Below are 20,000 nucleotides of genomic sequence, written 5' to 3'. Positions count from 1 at the left end.
AAGACGGTGACCCATGTTACACATAATGCCAACAATTAAGTCCCGAACCAGTGTTCGTACACACAAACCCTGGCCTAGAACATATCAATATTCTTTCATAGACAAGCCCAGTGCTGAGAGAAGAGGCTCCTACGGGTTCATGTAGAAGAGTGGATTATATTGACTTTACCTCTATTTCATCACTGTCCTCTCATTCACTGTAGTCTCCCAGGCAGAGCCTAACTACCGCACTGCAGAGTCCAACACCTCAGCAAAACCATTCACAATTAGGACCAACCAAACAGCAAGGCCAGCACCTCTCTCTCTCTCTCTCTCTCTCTCTCTCTCTCCTTTTCTCCCTCTCTTTGCCTATCTCCACCTCTCCGTCTCTCTCATTCCCTCCCTCCGTCTCTCTCACCCCCCCCCCCCACACACTCTGCTGACAGGGCAGACTATACGGGCTGTATGCAGTAGCATCAAGCCAACAATGCATGTACAGCATAACATAACATGCAATTATAACACACGTTATATTGAATAATTATACATGACATTACTACTGAAACTTATGGTAATAGAGGTAGACTGTCTGTCATGAGTAACAGTCTGTGCGTGTAAGAGTGAGTGTACGGGAGAAACAGAGAGAGAGAGAGAGAGAGAGAGAGGGAGGGAGAGAGAGAGAGAGAGAGGGAGGGAGAGAGAGAGAGAGTCTCTATTCCTCCAAATAAAAGAAGGGGAGGATATGTGTGTCACCTTAATTTTCAGAAAGGGAGGGGTCAGTTTTATCTGGGGAGAGAGTGAGAGAAATGTTATGATTCTTTGCAGAAGAAATAGGATGTAAAATAAATTGTTCTTCCCGTAGACGGAGTGTGAAAACAAAACAAGAGAGTATGAGCACACATGACATTTCATATGTCCTATGAATTTACAGTTTTCCTCTCTGAATATGTACAAGCGTGTTATGCGTCTTACGCATTTTATTCTTTTGCCCTCTGAATATGCTGGGCGGTAGGAGATAAGGAGAGAATCCAACTCCCTAATCTCTATCCTCAGTCTTTTCTCTCGACAATACATTACATATCACAACTCCACAAATCACCACACCGCATCCCTGACAGCAGCCCAGGAAAACTGACGTCCTTTAACCAGACCACATACTGATTATAAAATCCTCTTTCTATAGAACATTACAGCTTAGTCAGGAAGAGGGACTCGGGTTTACACTGAAGCCGAATGTCTCTTATCGGAGCTGCTGATTATTAGTGAGGGAACAGGGGCAAGGGGACGAGGGCCCTTAAAAAGCTTCAGGGGAAATAAATTGATGAGTGTTTCACTGTGGATAAGGCTTTTTATGGCCAGCAGGAAATTACCCATTATATCATTAACTGGACACTGTGTTCAAGAGACGACCTTTAGAATGGAGCAGGACAGAAGATATAGGCTTCAGTCAGAGCTTAATAGCTAAGTGGATTCGAGCTTTTGTGCGTGTGTGTGTGTGTTTGTGTGTGTGTGTGTGTGTGTGTGTGTGTGTGCACGTACTTGCGTGTATATGTGTTTGTGTGTGTATGTGTGTGTGTGTTCAGATTGGTAAGTGGAAACACTCGGGTAAATGTCAGGACATAGCTGACATTTTAATGGCTACATGGCAGCCTTTGAAAATTGCATACTGCTTTAGTCAGCCTGACCTGAGGGAGAGAGAGAGGGAGAGAGAGAGAGGGAGAGGGAGAGAGAGAGAGAGAGCGAGAGAGAGAGAGGGAGAGAGAAACACATAGAAATGGATCCATGCATAGCCCCTTCACAGAAACACACACACACACACACACACACACACAAAGCTCTACAAGTGATGGTGATAACTGCCACTTCACTCAGACAGCTTCTTAGATGAATATGTCTGAAGGACGAATGAAGAATGGAGAATGTGTATATGAATGTGGATGTTGTGTGTACGCGCATGTGTGTGTGTGTATGTTTGTGTAGACAAGGACAGGTATTGAAAAATTTAATCATATCACTATTGTCAATATTAAGTTATATATATTTTAATATTCAGTATTCAGTGATGTCAATCCTCTCATGTTTTCTTCCATTCTTTCTGTTTGATCAGAGCCTTGACTCTCTGGGTTACTTCTCAGATCTACACTGTAACCTCTCTTGAGCAGTTGCCTGTGTGAGTATTAATGCATGTGTGTTAAATATTTGCCTATGTGAGTATTAATGCATGTGTGTTAAAAATGTCCCTATGGGTGTATTAATGCATGTGTGTTAAAAATGTGCCAGTGTGTGTATTAATGCATGTGTGTTAAAAATGTTCAGGTAACAAATGAAGAAAGTGGAAGCTCAGTTGTCTCTCCCAGTGAAAATTGTTGGGCCCTAAAACTGTTTTGAGGCAGGGACCTGGTAGAAAAGTTACTTTAATTAGCTCAACCCAACTAATTCAAACCACAGACAGAGACAGTTTAAATAAAATATTACAGTGGTCACACTGCCTCTTCTGGGCCTGATTTCAAAATCAATGCTCAGTCCCTTGACCTGGTGGCAGTTGGAAAAAATGAGAGTGTGACCAATCAGGGTGGCTAAATGAGCAGGTCCATGTTTACCCTCAAGAGTGTTCCCGACACAACACCCAAATGAGCCTCTGGCATCTGAGTGCCGCTCTTTACACCCAGCTAAAACCAAAAGCGCGTGTTTAAAACAGCTAAGAATCTTCCTGCGACACTTGGCTACAGCTGCGAAGGCATGATCTGCTGTTGTTTTATATTTTCAGTTCTTGCTGACACACATATGTAATGTAGAGGGGTTTTTTTTTTCCCTTTGTGTTGCTCTGATAAGGTCTCAGAGGAATACCGTTAGCCCTGGATCCTCTGAGTGAATCTAGGCCGTTCTAAACTCCCCACAGAACCTCGGCGCTTTCTCCATCTAATGACACAGGCTGGGTAAAACTGATTAAAGCACTTTTCTGGAAAGACATGAAACCCTGGTGACTAGAGTCATCTCTAGGAATAGATTCTTCCATCTAACTCTGTCCTGTTTTCTATTACTTGACAAACAGGGGAAGAGTTACAAGACAAATCTTGCTGCAGTGCTGCTTTTTTTTTTGCAAGTATCTGACATACTTTTGCTCTGTGAAAACAGTTCCCATTGATGTTAAGTTAAATGAGACTTAGCGCCTACGAATTGTATAAAAGGCAGATAAAAGTCTCTCTCTCTCTCTCTACCTCTCTTTCGATTCAATTCAGTTCGTCTCAAAGAGGCTTTATTGGCATAGATCATTAATATCACTAAATTTCTCATTCTAAGTTAACAGTAAATATAATTTAATCATCTCTTGTAATGCTACATGATTATACAACTAATCCGGACCCAATTCATTCATCCAGCTCACTCGCCAGAACCATGCGAATTTACAGAAACACATATTCAAACACTCAGAGTGTAATACAGGCACAGATGCACATATACATGTACACGCACACACACACAGATACACACACACTCACACACAGGCAAGCACACAAATGCAACCTAAACTATGTGGAAACCTCCAAAAAAGCTAAACTGAGCTGGAGTGGTGTTACTACGGAGTGAATGTATCCACCCAATGTCTGTCTGTATTTGTCTGTATGTGTCCATTTAGAGGAGTAGAGTGTAACTCTCATAACAAGCTCTCTCTCTCTCTCAAGCAATTCATCAAATTTTACAAAATATTTATCTCTAATTTCTTTTATTTATGATGTTTGTCAGGCCTTCCTATGTCTGCTTTTCTCAATATCAAAGTTGTGGTCAGAATGTGTATCTACACTTGGTGGAGAATGGATTAAAACGGATTGCGTAATTTTGTCTGTGGGTTCAGGGACTAATTAGTCTGCTTTGTTGTGATGCTTCATTTTCCCAGTGTTCCAAATCAGAGGCTTTTATTTGTTTCATTATTTGGTTAAGGTGAATTTATTTGAAAGTGTATGTGGTCTGAACATGAGGGAGGAGTCTTACAAATCCAAACTTGATATGTGACCTTCAAAACCAGCTGGTATAGTGGTTCAGATTTTTGATTTTACAGCTTTAAAAAGAAATGTGTTACTTTTAGATGCAGATTTTTTTATGTGATTCCAATAGACAGCCACCTCATTATGCCCTTCAAATGCTAGGTGGTATATATCCATGAACCTTTGGTTTTAGTTTCAGCAGGACTGTGCAAGTGTGGATGAAATGGTTGAATATCTAATCTAATCTAATGCAGCTTGTTATTGTGAGTGATCCTAAAATCACACTCCCATACAATGCCACTGGCTGGATTATGTTGTCAAATAGTTTCGAGCAAATTCTGTGTGGTATTTCAATTTTATGGAAATTTTGTTTGATTCCAAACGGGGCTTTGCAAGCATTTTGTGATTCAGCGTGTTCACTGCCGTGCCAAGAGCGCCTGATGCTTGGCTGTAAGACCCAGAAATGTTCAGATTAGGATGTGAGCTAGGGCAATGCCACCTACAGTACATGAATATCTGATTTCTTGAATTCTGCGAGTTTGATATAAAATATGACCTGTGTATTTTTCTGAGTTGACAGCTCAGATCTAGATCAGGTATTGAATTTGGAACAGATAAAGGATTCGTTGCAACCCTTGTTGAATGGATAACAGCAGAGCAGGTCATCAGTGTAAAGCAGGACTTTGACCTCTGTGTTGTGAAGAATGAGAATGAGGACAAAAGCCGGCCCCAGCTACACTCACTCACTGACATAGACATTAACGGTGTTGGGAACAGGCTGAGACACCATTTCACATCACAACACTGCTTAAAAAGAAATATTTATTTTCTATGGACATGTGTTTTATGATGTCATCAACTTTATCTCAAACGCTACTCGGCAAAATTCTACAACAGAATCTCTCATCCCAGGTATAATAAAATGCCTTCGCGAAATTAACGAAGCAGGAAAACGCAGTTTTGCTTTTGTTGACTTGTACATTTGTTTATCAGTAAAGATAAGTGAGGTGTAACTATTGTCACAAATAAAGAAGGCCAGTATTCACATTCTGATAATATTAAAGAAAACACTCCTCAGGTTGCTGCTTGCAAAGATCATCTGGTCGTTATTAAATTCTAGTTTCTCTCTTCTCTTGTAAACAGGGGATACAACGTCTACACTCCAGACTCTCTCTCTCTCTCTCTGTTTTGCTGATTAATGGTTACAGCACAAAAGAAGCGACACCTGCTATGATGATTTTTGTGTGTGTGTGTCACAAAATAATGATCATTTCCTCTCTCTCTCTCTCTATTTCTTTCTGTTTCATGATGTATTATTCCAAAATACATAACAAATGCATATTTTATGAGTCTTTTAATGAACTAAAGGGGATATTATCCCTTCTTCTCAATGTAATGTGATATCATTGCACATTTCTCAGTTTTATTTTCATCAGGAGCTTATGACTCATCATTTAGAAGCCATTTCTCCTTGTTCCTCCCTTTCTAAATCATTCTTTCATTTCATTTTTATCACTCCCCATCCCTCTCTTTCTGTCATTACTAAGGATTCACACTATACACAGTTGTACTGAACTGCAATAAAACCGAATATCCATCTAAAAGCAAAGTGACTGATAATAACATTCAGATATCACTGCTGAGAGAGAGAGAGAGAGAGAGAGAGAGAGAGAGAGAGAGAGAGACGGATGGGGGATGAGGAGGATGATGAAGAAATGAAGCACTTATACTGTATATGACACAGGGGAATGTTGGGACTTTATCAATGTCACAGCTGAGATTCCTGCCCACTTCACACACACACACACACACACACACACACACACATGGATACACACATACACAAACACACAGATACATACGCACACACATGTGCGTGTGTGTGCGTGCTCACATTCATGCACCCACACACACACACACACACACACACACACACATACACACAAACAACAGATGTGTGTAAACATGGATGGAGAGTTAAGAAGGAGATTGTGTGTGTATGTAACGGATTAGAACAGCTAAAATATACACCTAATGTTCAGCTAAAATATGTATTTCATAAATGTCTTATCCTGCTATTAATATCTGATTACAGAACATTTTATTCAGCTTTATAATACATTAACTTTTTATTCCATAATATTTTAATATTAAGTGCTTTATATGATGTGTGGTGTTGTACTTAGCAATAATCTAAATTCTATTACACATCTCAAAGAGGCCTGACTATGGCCTCCCTTTTTTTTTTTTTTTTTGGTAGAGAAAAAAAGAAAATCGTGCAATCTGAGGTCAGGGGGGAATCTTGCTATGTAGTTTCAGCTTTTCAACTGCTTTTCATTTTTGTCATGAAATCAAGCGTGGAAGACAATCTCCTGTATTCAAATGTTATATGGAATTCACTTTATGTCCTTGAATTTGCTTAGCAACGGTATTATCCAAAGAGTGAAGACCAGCAGAAGAGATTCATGCTCTTATCCTGACACTATGAATAAGATAAAGTCAGTTTTTTGTTGTGGCGGTGAGCATGCCTTTGTGTCTTACGGTGTCATGAATAAACCAGCTCTTCAGAACCCCCGGACGGCTCAAGTGCTTGTGTGTGATCCAGATTTTGCTTACGTGTTCTTATCTGTGCTTCTGCTGTTTTTCTGCTGCTGCTGAAGAACAAACATCCATGCAAGAAGCAATGCGCTTTTGTCTTTCAGCATTCAACTGTTTTTGGCAGTCCTTACCCAGGCAGACACAGTAAATAAACACAGATATACACAGACGCAGAAGAGAACGCGATAAAAAGTCAGACCTGGCAGAGAGTCCTATTCTGAAAACTGTTATTACTGAAAATCTCTCCACAAGTCGAGTGTCACAAGTTCATATTGCTAAAAGAGTGTTGAAATTACATGATTAAATATTTAGTTACTTTTCCGTTGTGTGACTACGATTGAGATTGAGTTATTTCTGATCTGGTTGTGATTGTTCAAATTAAGATTCCTCTAGAAGTTACTGGTATAGCAGTCCTATTAGTGAAAAATTAGAACAGCTGAGCCTTTTCTGAAACTTCAGGACCTTCTAGAGGCTTATGGAACCTTCTAGAATTTTCTGGAACTCTTGGCATGAGTCTATGGTTTTCTGGAGCACTCTGAAAAGATGTTTAATATGTGTTTGGGTCACAACGCAGTCAGCATTATGTAGATCATTCTCAGACAGCCAGATACTCAAACCACCACATCTAAGCACTGACCCCGATCAACACAGCTGTATTTGTATAACATCAGTGAAGAGGACATCCAGGCTAGGATGGACGATCGCTATTCTTCTCATTTTATCACTCCTTACTCTCACTACTGTTCATACACATGCACACAAACACAGAAAACATGCACATACAGAAAAATACACACAAGTACATACATTATCCTTTTCTCATATGCACAAACACATACACAGACACACACACACACACACAGCAGCATCTGTTGCTAGTTCAGCCTGACTGGTCTCACTGTGCCTATGGGTGTGTATTGCTCCACTGAGCTGGTTCCCAGTGTGCATCCCAGGAAACAGTTCTCTGCCAGAACCAACAGCCGGAGAGGCAAAACACAAAGCCAGAAGCTTCTCTTGCATGCTCACGCGCACGCGTGCGCACACATCCATACACACACACACACACACACACACACACACGTACAAGCACACTTTGAGGAGTGGGAGCTCCCTAAATGACCAAAACCAATGACGAAGTCTGATCCCAGCTAATTTGATAAAATGATTTTCAAACGCAGCACATACCCACTGGGTTTGACTCCCTGTGTCTCTTGGAATCCCATATTCCCAAAATGAATCTATCTAGTACAATCATCTTAAATGATTTACAGCATTTCCCTACCCACTACTGTGTGTGTGTGTGTGTGTGTGTGTGTGTGTGTGTGTGTGTGTGTATGTTTACGTCAGTAGCCTGTGTGATGTTCTAGTTCTCTTATCATGAGGGCTGATGTTGCTTGGGTGTGTTTGTGTGTTCCACACTCTACTTCACATAGTTCATATTACCAACATTCACAGCTCTTTGGCTCCTTTCTCCCTGTAGCATTAGAATGACTGAGCTGACTTGCCCACCACTATTGTGATCGCACAGATTGCAGAAAATGAGCAGAAATCAAACTGCCTTGCACTAAAACAGGGAACTTTATCACTCAGCAGGAGGAGTCAATGGAAATTATGGATAAATGCCTTAACAACTACAACAACACTCATATTTTATATCTGCATAAATGAACATAACTTTTTTTCAAGGGAACAAGGAAGAGGCAGCAAGGGAACATTTGAAAACAGATATACAGATGTGAAAATAAATGTGGAACTTTGAAAAACTAATGGTTGCCTACAAACTTATGTGCCTTTTCAACGTGCAAAGCAATAACACTTTAAATGCACATGCATTTTTTCTCTTTACCCAAGAAATATTTCTTGCGGGCAATATTTAAATAGCTCATAATAAGAAAATCTCCAAAAGAAGTAAAACTATTTCTTAAGTTTGCTGACAGCTGAACAAAAAGGAGAAAGCAAAAATGAACAATTGATACAGAATATTCCCTGCCAGAGAAAAAAGTTTATGACTTTATCTAATTATGAGCAGTAAGCCGAGGGTAAGTCACCCTCATGTTTAGCACCCTCTGCTACATACAGAGTACACATGAATGAAAGATCACTCAAATTTACAAAAATCATATAAGACATTTACAAAAATCAAAAAATACTCAAACACCCTGGTGAATTTGGTGAAAAATGTAATTGTTTCTACATATATATATATATATATAGAGAGAGAGAGAGAGAGAGAGAGAGAGAGAGATAGATAGATAGATATTTTATTATAAAAAGGTGAGTAGTTAACTAGTACATAATTAGTTACAGTCAAATAACTGTCTCAGCTGTATGTTTAGCTTATACTATAACCAGCAGGCGATTTGTCATATTTTAACAGAAGGGGAGATGGCCCAATGGTCACTGATACTACTCTACAGAGTATACAGGGGGATGACAGGTTAACAAGGGGGATGCATTTTGGTCATTTTGCTAACAAGGGGGATGGCATCTCCCCTCATCCCCCTACAAATCGTCCACTGACTATAACCAAATATGGGAGAACTTCATCATGTTCTTTTTCACTCATTTAAAATCAATGGGAGCTTTTGATTATTCCTGATTCTTCATTGTGAGAATGAGTGATGTGGCGCAGACTTGATCTTATACTATACAATAGGTTCAGTATAGAAAAAAGTGTTTTACTGCTCTGAGAGAAACTGCTGGCCACTCTGTTCTTCAATCTCAAGCCCTATGTTTTCAAGGATCAAGTGCATCACTTTTCATGATCATGAATCTTCCTTTGAAAGAATTTAAATGGTAATTCTTCCTCCTCTTAATTCCTCTAATATATATGTGTGTGTGTGTGCATGTGTGTGTGTGTGTGTGTGTTTTTGTATAAATGTAATAAAGAGTAGTGTTTGTGGGCTGACAGAACTGTATCTGTTAAAAATCCAATAAGGTTGTCAACCCAGGGGGGCAACAGCATTGACCTTCACACTTTCCCTCTCTTTCTCTCTCTCTCTCTCTCTCTGGGGAAATGGAGATATGAATGTGTGCCTTCAACATCTGATTCTGAGTCAGATAATGCCAACAATACCAACTCATCTGACAAGGTCACGCACCTCTGTGCTTGGCAATGTGTGTACGCGTGTGAATCTGTGTGAATGTGTGTGTGTGCGTGCATGTGTGTGTGTATGTGAAGGACAGACAGAAAAATTGTGAGAAATGAGAGGAAGAATCACAGACAAATTGTGATGAGACAGGGAACAGTTTTAGAGAATGTGTGTGTGCGTGTGTGCTATTGAACTGTTAAGCTGCAAGTTTGCTAAAGATGACTGATATGAAATTCGCAACAAAGTACTTTTTTGCCATGTCCATAACGACACTTTGAGTCAAATATAAATATGAGGGCGTAGGTATGAACACCATATGGCATCAGTGTGTGTGTGTGTGTGTGTGTGTGTGTGCGTACATGGACCTGTTTGTGACAGTACTCCACAGTTTGGTGGAGTACAAAGCAACAAGTCTGCTCACAACAACAAAGTCATACATGCATGATGTCTTCATTTTATTTGCCCTGTAAACGCCATCATTCTCAAATCAGCACTCGCATTTGTAACCTTTAGGGAGGACGGTGAAAAATGTTAACATCGCTATGAAGACGCCAGACAGTCTTGAAAGTAATATATTCAATGAATGACTTGTTCCAGATTAAAAACAAAATGATAATTCAATTTGTCTTCAATTTATCTTCAATCATCTTTGTCTTTGATAATTATGCACAAGTGAGCACCAGTCTTTTCTTTGTACAACCCAAAACACAGCTATGTTTGTTAATCCTGGTTATTTTGCCAGCTTTGTTGACGGGGAAACAAACATGTTGCGAGGGAATTGGTCATGTTTAGAACAGAAGGTTCATGAGAAATGAGTGCACTCCAGTCTGATTTTTAAGAATTCAGGATAAGGCAGATCGAGCAAGACCAGTTTAGGGAAAGGTTCTTACACAAATGTTGACAAGCCCAAATGAATGCTTTATGCCAACATGGCAGCTAAACCCCTGGCTCAAAGCTACCACTAATCTGCCCATGGAGTATTTCAAAACTATGACAAAACTACAATCTTTTTGCATACTCACGGTGTCAACACTACTATAATCTCCTTTTGTACACTGACAATATCAAAACTATCACAAAACTAAAATCTTTTTGCACACTCACGATGTCAACACTACTATAATCTCCTTTTGAGCACTGACAGTATCAAAACTATCACAAAACTACAATCTCTTTTTGCACACTGACAGTATCAAAACTATCACAAAACTACAATCTCTTTTTGCACACTGACAGTATCAAAACTATGACAAAACTATAATCTCCTTTGAACACTGACAGCATCAAAACTATAACTAAACTGACCCAAAACTAAAGTCTTCCATGCACTTGCAACGTATAAACTAACCCACTGAACAATTCATTTTCACATTTTCGAAGGATGTCCAGTTTTTATCAGTATTTCAACAGTCATCCACCCTCCACCTGTCCTGGCAGGTACTCAGTCTATGTATTATGGCTGACTTACACAGCATTATAACAGCCTCACCCTCAAATCTCAAAGCCTTACCCTTTAACACACTCACCCTCAAATCTCAAAGTCTTACCCTTCAACAGCCTTACCCTCAAATCTCAAAGTCTTACCCTTCAACCCACTCACCCTCAAACCTCAAAGCCTTACCCTTCAAAACCCTAACCCTCAAATCTCAAAGTCTTACCCTTCAACAGCCTCACTCTCAAATCTCAAAGTCTTACCCTTCAAAACCCTAACCCTCAAATCTCAAAGCCTTACCCTTCAAAGCCCTAACCCTCAAATCTCAAAGCCTTACCCTTCAACCCACTCACCCTCAAATCTCAAAGTCTTACCCTTCAACAGCCTCACTCTCAAATCTCAAAGTCTTACCCTTCAAAACCCTCACCCTCAAATCTCAAAGTCTTACCCTTCAAAACCCTCACCCTCAAATCTCAAAGTCTTACCCTTCAACACACTCACCCTCAAATCTCAAAGCCGTACCCTTCAACAGCCTCACCCTCAAATCTCAAAGTCTTACCCTTCAACAGCCTCACTCTCAAATCTCAAAGCCTTACCCTTCAAAACCCTCACCCTCAAATCTCAAAGTCTTACCCTTCAAAACCCTCACCCTCAAATCTCAAAGTCTTACCCTTCAACACACTCACCCTCAAATCTCAAAGTCTTACCCTTCAACAGCCTTACCCTCAAATCTCAAAGTCTTACCCTTCAACCCACTCACCCTCAAACCTCAAAGCCTTACCCTTCAAAACCCTAACCCTCAAATCTCAAAGTCTTACCCTTCAACAGCCTCACTCTCAAATCTCAAAGCCTTACCCTTCAAAACCCTAACCCTCAAATCTCAAAGCCTTACCCTTCAACACACTCACCCTCAAATCTCAAAGTCTTACCCTTCAACAGCCTCACTCTCAAATCTCAAAGCCTTACCCTTCAAAACCCTCACCCTCAAATCTCAAAGTCTTACCCTTCAAAACCCTCACCCTCAAATCTCAAAGTCTTACCCTTCAACACACTCACCCTCAAATCTCAAAGCCGTACCCTTCAACAGCCTCACCCTCAAATCTCAAAGTCTTACCCTTCAATACACTCACCCTCAAATCTCAAAGCCTTACCCTTCAACACACTCACCCTCAAATCTCAAAGTCTTACCCTTCAACAGCCTCACTCTCAAATCTCAAAGTCTTACCCTTCAACAGCCTCACCCTCAAATCTCAAAGTCTTACCCTTCAACCCACTCACCCTCAAATCTCAAAGCCGTACCCTTCAACAGCCTCACCCTCAAATCTCAAAGTCTTACCCTTCAATACACTCACCCTCAAATCTCAAAGCCTTACCCTTCAACCCACTCACCCTCAAATCTCAAAGCCGTACCCTTCAAAACCCTAACCCTCAAATCTCAAAGCCTTACCCTTCAACACACTCACCCTCAAATCTCAAAGCCTTACCCTTCAACACACTCACCCTCAAATCTCAAAGCCTTACCCTTCAACACACTAACCCTCAAATCTCAAAGCCGTACCCTTCAACCCACTCACCCTCAAATCTCAAAGCCTTACCCTTCAAAACCCTCACCCTCAAACCTCAAAGTCTTACCCTTCAAAACCCTAACCCTCAAATCTCAAAGCCTTACCCTTCAACACACTCACCCTCAAATCTCAAAGCCTTACCCTTCAACCCACTCACCCTCAAACCTCAAAGCCTTACCCTTCAAAACCCTAACCCTCAAATCTCAAAGTCTTACCCTTCAACAGCCTCACCCTCAAATCTCAAAGCCTTACCCTTCAAAACCCTAACCCTCAAATCTCAAAGCCTTACCCTTCAACACACTCACCCTCAAATCTCAAAGTCTTACCCTTCAACAGCCTCACTCTCAAATCTCAAAGTCTTACCCTTCAAAACCCACTCGCCCTCAAATCTCAAAGCTATCCTTCAAAGCCCTAACCCTCAAATCTCAAAGCCTTACCCTTCAATACACTCACCCTCAAATCTCAAAGCCTTACCCTTCAACCCACTCACCCTCAAATCTCAAAGTCTTACCCTTCAAAACCCTAACCCTCAAATCTCAAAGCCTTACCCTTCAACACACTCACCCTCAAATCTCAAAGTCTTACCCTTCAACAGCCTCACTCTCAAATCTCAAAGCCTTACCCTTCAAAACCCTCACCCTCAAATCTCAAAGTCTTACCCTTCAAAACCCTCACCCTCAAATCTCAAAGTCTTACCCTTCAACCCACTCACCCTCAAATCTCAAAGCCGTACCCTTCAACAGCCTCACCCTCAAATCTCAAAGTCTTACCCTTCAATACACTCACCCTCAAATCTCAAAGCCTTACCCTTCAACCCACTCACCCTCAAATCTCAAAGCCGTACCCTTCAAAACCCTAACCCTCAAATCTCAAAGCCTTACCCTTCAACACACTCACCCTCAAATCTCAAAGCCTTACCCTTCAACCCACTCACCCTCAAATCTCAAAGCCTTACCCTTCAACACACTCACCCTCAAATCTCAAAGCCGTACCCTTCAACCCACTCACCCTCAAATCTCAAAGCCTTACCCTTCAAAACCCTCACCCTCAAACCTCAAAGTCTTACCCTTCAAAACCCTAACCCTCAAATCTCAAAGCCTTACCCTTCAACACACTCACCCTCAAATCTCAAAGCCTTACCCTTCAACCCACTCACCCTCAAATCTCAAAGCCTTACCCTTCAACAGCCTCACCCTCAAATCTCAAAGCCTTACCTTTCAAAACCCTTGTCTTTCACAGCAGAGTTTTAGTGTCTAAAGCATGTTCTTAACCCAAGGCTGAGTGGTCTCTCTATTTCATACACATTGAGTGGTAACACTGAAATTTTGTTTCATTTGAACAAAGGTCTTAATTCAACTCCTTAAATACGGCCAGTACTAACTCGTCCAGAACAATGCTAGAGTCAAGACTGATGTAGTAGAGACCTTTTTAACTCCATGTCCTATTAAAAACAGCCAAAAAACACAAATTACCATTGGAATTAGGGATACTGTTTTGACTGAATCTGAACTACACAGTGCCCGTGAAACACTGGTCAACCTACATCACTACGCGGTACAAAGGGAAATGGAATATAACGCAAAACTGAAATACAGTGTACACCACAATACTCATAAGCATAATATCTCAAGCTTACATTTATTAATCAAGAAGAAGGCAGTGTTAGGACTGCAGATACAATACCTGTTAATATGGCCTCAGGAACTGAACAATATAAAAACAAGCCAACAACGACTCTATTCACAATCAACAGCCTTTTATTTGAACGACCGTACCATTGTACAGGTGTGGGCTAAAGTCATTCACTTAACTATGGTACCAATAAATCAAAGACTGCACTGAACTGGTGCTCAAATCCTGTGGTTTTTGAGATTGACAGTTTAAAGATGCGTTATCACCATCTGCTTTTCTGTGGAGCCAAGCTGGAGAAGCCAATTCTAGTGTGCACCACAAATAAACTCTATAAACATATACAAGCCATCAATAACTCTCTGCTATATTATGCCAATTTCAACTGCCTCGTCACACTTGATTTGGTCAAGACTGATTCCACAGGACAGATTCCACACACACCCACACACACACAAACACACACACACACACACACACACACACACACACACACACACACACTCCTCATATCTCTTAAGTGGGCTGAGTGAATGCAGGCAGCTAGTGAGGGCATTAGCCTCATTCTGTGTGTGTGTGTGTGTGTGTGAAACACAGCAGTGTGACGGTAATTTAATCAGCTTCACTTCATAATTGCTCCGATTTGACAACTAATCAGGATCCTGATTCCACTCACCAAACAGCACTTGGGTTTTAATTGCCTCAGCTGTGGAGTATAAAAGACATTTCTACTCAGGAGACTGACCCCACCCAAGACCCCGACTCATGACTTGCAACTTCAGGGATGCCTGAAAACCAGCAGATAACCAGCAAGCGGCTAAACCTCACCATGGCCAACTATCCCACATTTGCCTTTAAACCCGAGCGAAGTCAAACAAAGGTACGGGCAAAGAAACAGTTCTCCTGTTTCATGTTCATAAGCAAACAACGTGTGTGACCTCGGTTTTTGCGGGGCCCGAGTAAACTGTTACACACTTCACAGATCTTCACCATCATGGCCCCAGAACAGGAGTCGACACCTGTCTTCTGCTGACCAGAGAGGTGAAATCTCATCATCTCATTTGTCAGCAGCAGAGGCAAGAGAAGATTTGCCTTCTTTCCCCCATAGCATCAACATACTCCTGCTAAGCTCTAAGCTCTTCACATAACTGCTCCATCTCAACAATAGTTAAAATAAACTTTAGTGGATAGCGAGTAATTTGGACCTTTGATTGCTCTAAATCAGACTCTTCAGAGAAACTTCAGAGAGCTCTCTCTCTCTTTTATCTGTCTCTATATTAGTTCTCCTCCGTACTATACTCCTTGCAGTGAAAACGACTTTTTCGTGTGCTAGATTTACATCATTGGTTACACTCTGGTTTCAATCTGTTTGATGTCATGTACTTCTTTTATGCTTACCTACTGTTTAATATTTCGCTTAATTGTTTTTAGATTTTTCATACATTTGTACTTTCTTGTTAGATTTTGTTCTTAGGCCACAATTTATCTTGCATAAAACTCTGCTGGAGAGAATAAGCTTGGTAGAATTTGGTATACTGCAGAGGGAGTGCAGGATTTCAGTTCAGAGTGTTCCATTACTGTCTGCTATGGCTGCCTCCGTTAAACCATTTATAGCAACACTGATTATCATCATGGACTAATAAAACATGCATCAATTTATTAAAAACAGAAAGAACTGATTTCTCACCAAGGTGAGAGAGAGAGAGAGAGAGAGAGAGAGAGAGAGAGAGAGAGAGAGAAAGAGAGAGAGACTGTCTCATCTTCTGCTGTCTTTGGGAGAGCAAATGACCTCTACATTCTCAAAAACAATTACAGAGCAGTATACATTTCTCTGTTTCGGACCCGAAGTCCATCGCTTGGATGTTTTCTGTGAATCTGGACACAGTAAAACTAAATTGTTTTGATATGAGTTTGAAAGAGAAATGGGTTATGGATAATTCTCGGAAAGAGAAAGAACATCTACAGGATACTTCTCTTCCCTCCGAGAGAAATAAATACAAAAGACACACACACATGCGCGCGCGCACACACACACACGCACACACACACACACACGCACACATACACGTACACATTTGCAAAGCAGTGGAATTTATCAGCTTCACAGACTCAAGGGCAGAGAACCACTGACAGGAATTTTAACTAGCAGTGCTTGAGTGATTGAATGTGTGAGACCTTATGGGTTAGAAAATAAATGCTTACTGAAACGCTGGTGGGGTCCATGTGTCCTTTTTCATGATCATAATGATCATAAACCAACAGCATGTTTGTAATCTCTCTCTCTCTCTCTCTCGCTCTCTGATACCTGCTTCTACATGGGGAGCTCTATCACTATCGTTTTTCTTTTCGTTCCCAAATCTCTCCTCCCACATCCACTCTTTCACCCTCTACCTATCTCTCTTTCTCTCTCTCTTTCACCCTCTACCTCTCTCTCTTTCTCTCTCTCTTTGTCTATATTGATCTGTTACTCATGCAGCAGAGACAGAGATCAATAGGTTGAAATGGAGATTCCACTGCTTGATTATAGTCTTTGTGTATGATTAATCTGAATGATGAGACTGAAAGGGAGGGAAAGAGTGATGGAAAGAGAAAGATGAGGGCAGGAGGGAGAGACGAATGTGGAGCTTTCAAAGTAAGCACCAGGTCTTGAGTGAAAGTCAGCTCTGTTTCCTGCAAAAGCACCCTACACTTCTTCATATTTATAACCTTTAGTAACTAACATGTTCATCAAGAAAGTAAAGGAGAAATGTTCATATTTTCATGACTTTAGAAAGAATTTTGATCACATCTGCCGGGAATGGTTAAATTACTTGTCACGAATGCTTATTACGTTCTTCAGAGTGGCATGGGGATAAAATACATATGAGATATAAATACATATATATATAGATATAAATACATATATACATATATATATATATATATATATATATATATATATATATATATATATATGTGTGTGTGTGTGTGTGTGTGTGTGTGTGTGTGTGTGTGTGTGTATAAATATAATGAAAAATATATATGATATATGATATGAAGCTTGTTTATCCTCATAATAAATATGGTGCAAAAACTGGTGAATAAAGACCAAATAAATAAAAGAAACAAATGGAAGTGCTGATAAAAGAACAAAAAAACAAAAGATTTGCTCTAGAGAGTGGAATGAGATGGAACTCGAGCTGAAATGAGTCACACACACACACACACACACACACACACACACACACACACACATATTTACCTTGGCCCTGTGGTTTATGAGGACTCCAGCTCCTGAAGTAGTCATCCTGCAAAGAGACAGACAGAGCAAAGGGAATGACTGACTCAGCAGATTAATCAAAGTAAAGCACACACAAATACTGGCAGTATACACACAATAAACACACACAATACACACAGTCCAAACACTACCCAACCCCCCCCCAAACACACACATATATATACCAGCCTAAGACCATTCAAATACCTCACGCCAATTAATTCTGTAAGCAAATATTTAAAGTTAAATAGTCATTAGCTGTGTTTACAAAAATCTTTTTTCTGTCTGGAAGCACAACGCTATCCGCATGTTTCAAAACGAGAGAATACTAGTCTACATAAAATCTGTTAGCCATCGTATACTGGAACTGGAGTCTTTGAGAAAAAAAGAGAGAGAGAGAGAGAGAGAGAGAGAGAGAGAGAGAGAGAAATACAGAGTGTGAGTGGCTGTAGAGACAAAGAACAGTGTCTCTGAAGTGAGTTTATGGTAAGTCGACTTGAACAAAGCTAAAGCAAAAGTCTTGGACTGGGTTGAACTGTGAATAAACCCAGTTGTTCTTTAGCTCTGAGACATGTATTGTCTTCTCCTAATGATCATCTGCCATCCACCCACACTTGTACATTAATTTGGAAACTTCAGTTCTGAATAAATGTACAAGCAGTCAATACATCTTTAATCTATGCACGTTCACATGTAAAATCAATGCAGTAAATGTGTTTTTAATTAAAATTGCACTCTTATTTCTGCATTAGTGCCCTCAGTGAAGATGTATAGACATAGAAAGATAATGGTTTCTATTGTAAAGCTGCTCATGAATTTGACCTTGACGTTGTATTAATTATTTAATCACGTAAATGTCTAAAAATGAGACTTTGTTTTCATGTATATTTCTTTAAACCATATGAAGGCAATCGAATGCATCATCACCAATGGCGATGTCAGTTTAAAGAAGAAGGAACACCACTATGAAGTGGCTATTCTTTCATCAAGTGCACAGAGAAGAGTCTGTGAAACAACACTTTTTTGTGCCCCCTTTTCTCGCTGTGGGTTGCATCTTTAAAAGGAAAGAAGGTGTAACACTAATGTTAACTTTTTTTCCCTTGAAACATTCAAAGTTATCGAGCGAATGGAACCCTAAAAAATAGTTATTACTTGTTAATTACAAATAAGTACATGTTAATTACACATCAATGCTAAGCTTTGCCTGCAGTGTCAGTGTTTCAGCTAATTACTGACTAAAACCACAGTCATATTTCAGCTAATTACTGACTACAACAACAGTCACATTTCCCCATAAAAACTACTAAACCACTGTGCTTTCCCTCCCTCCGTCTCTCTCTCTCTCTCTCTCCCCCATCGCATTATCTGTCTTAAAATGACAGTGGTTGAGAGTCACGCCATGGTGTTATCTATGTGCTGTCAGAGGGAGTGCTCTTTCCGTTCCCTTTAATTCTAAAAGTAATCATTTCACCTTTTGGGAGTTTAATCATATTTGACCAGAGAGGACAACTTCTGCCTCTGTTGGAAAGTGTGTTTATATTTCAGGTGGGGAAAAAAACCTTTATTCAGACTTATCTATATCTTTCCCTCTCTTTTCTTTAACTCTCTTTCACTCTGTTTTCCTCTGTCCCACACCCTTTTGCACTGACTCTGTTTGTCTCCCCCCCCCCCTTTGTCTCCCTGTCTGTCTGTCTGTCTGTCTCGCTCTCTCACTCTGTTCCTCTAAGACTCTGTCTCAGTCTCTCTCTGTCTCTCTCTTCAATGCTGCACTGCAGTGACAGGTTGGTGCTTGCGGGCGTGTAGATCCAGACAGACCTGTCATAGTAGAGGGTGCGAGTAAGTGTATGCATGCCATATTGAATGAACCATAAAGCCCATCAACACAGACACACACACGCACATGCATACACACACACACACACACACACACGCACACACATCATGAACAAAAAGTGTCTGCATTGAATGTCCTTCCAGCGTCTAAAACCCCAGACCCTCCTCTTGATACAGTGATGTCAAGCATGAATCTCTTCTATGAACATACCAGTCCTCTTGATACCTTATTATCAACAGAATATTCATGTTACCCTAGAACTGATCTCTCTCTACCCTTTTACTCAGATCCAACTCAAAATACGTTCAGCATGCTATACACTCCTGTTGCTCTCACTGTCTCATGATTATGATTCATAATTATAGCCTAAATCTCTGTTTGGATCACACAGCATATTCTAGTGCTCTTTCATTAAAACACACACACACACACACACACACACACACATATATATATATGTAAGTATACTGGACCAATAACTTACCTCAACTTCCTTCATATGAATGCAGAAAAGAGGACAAAGAGAGAAAAATAAAGAGAGAGGTTAAATGTATGAAAGTTGAGGGAAAGTTGATTTTCACTCAAAATATAAATGTTGTAAGATAATACAGACAATAAATATACTTTAT

At 40.3% G+C, this 20,000-nt stretch overlaps 1 protein-coding gene across 1 annotated transcript in view; it reads right to left on the bottom strand.

Annotated features, from left to right (window-relative positions):
* The window catches only part of spock1 (SPARC (osteonectin), cwcv and kazal like domains proteoglycan 1), a 136,249-nt gene that overhangs the window by 52,502 nt on the left and 63,747 nt on the right, over positions 1–20,000 (bottom strand). Inside the window, exons 4-5 of the mRNA XM_030765390.1 lie at positions 19,856–19,864; positions 17,520–17,565 (exon numbers count right to left, since the gene is read on the bottom strand). Coding sequence (XP_030621250.1) covers positions 17,520–17,565; positions 19,856–19,864 — 55 coding nt within the window. The remainder of the gene's footprint in view (positions 1–17,519; positions 17,566–19,855; positions 19,865–20,000) is intronic.

Source organism: Chanos chanos, chromosome 2, assembly GCF_902362185.1.
Source record: "Chanos chanos chromosome 2, fChaCha1.1, whole genome shotgun sequence".
Taxonomy (NCBI): domain Eukaryota; kingdom Metazoa; phylum Chordata; class Actinopteri; order Gonorynchiformes; family Chanidae; genus Chanos; species Chanos chanos.
This window is presented reverse-complemented; position numbering and strand designations above follow the sequence as displayed.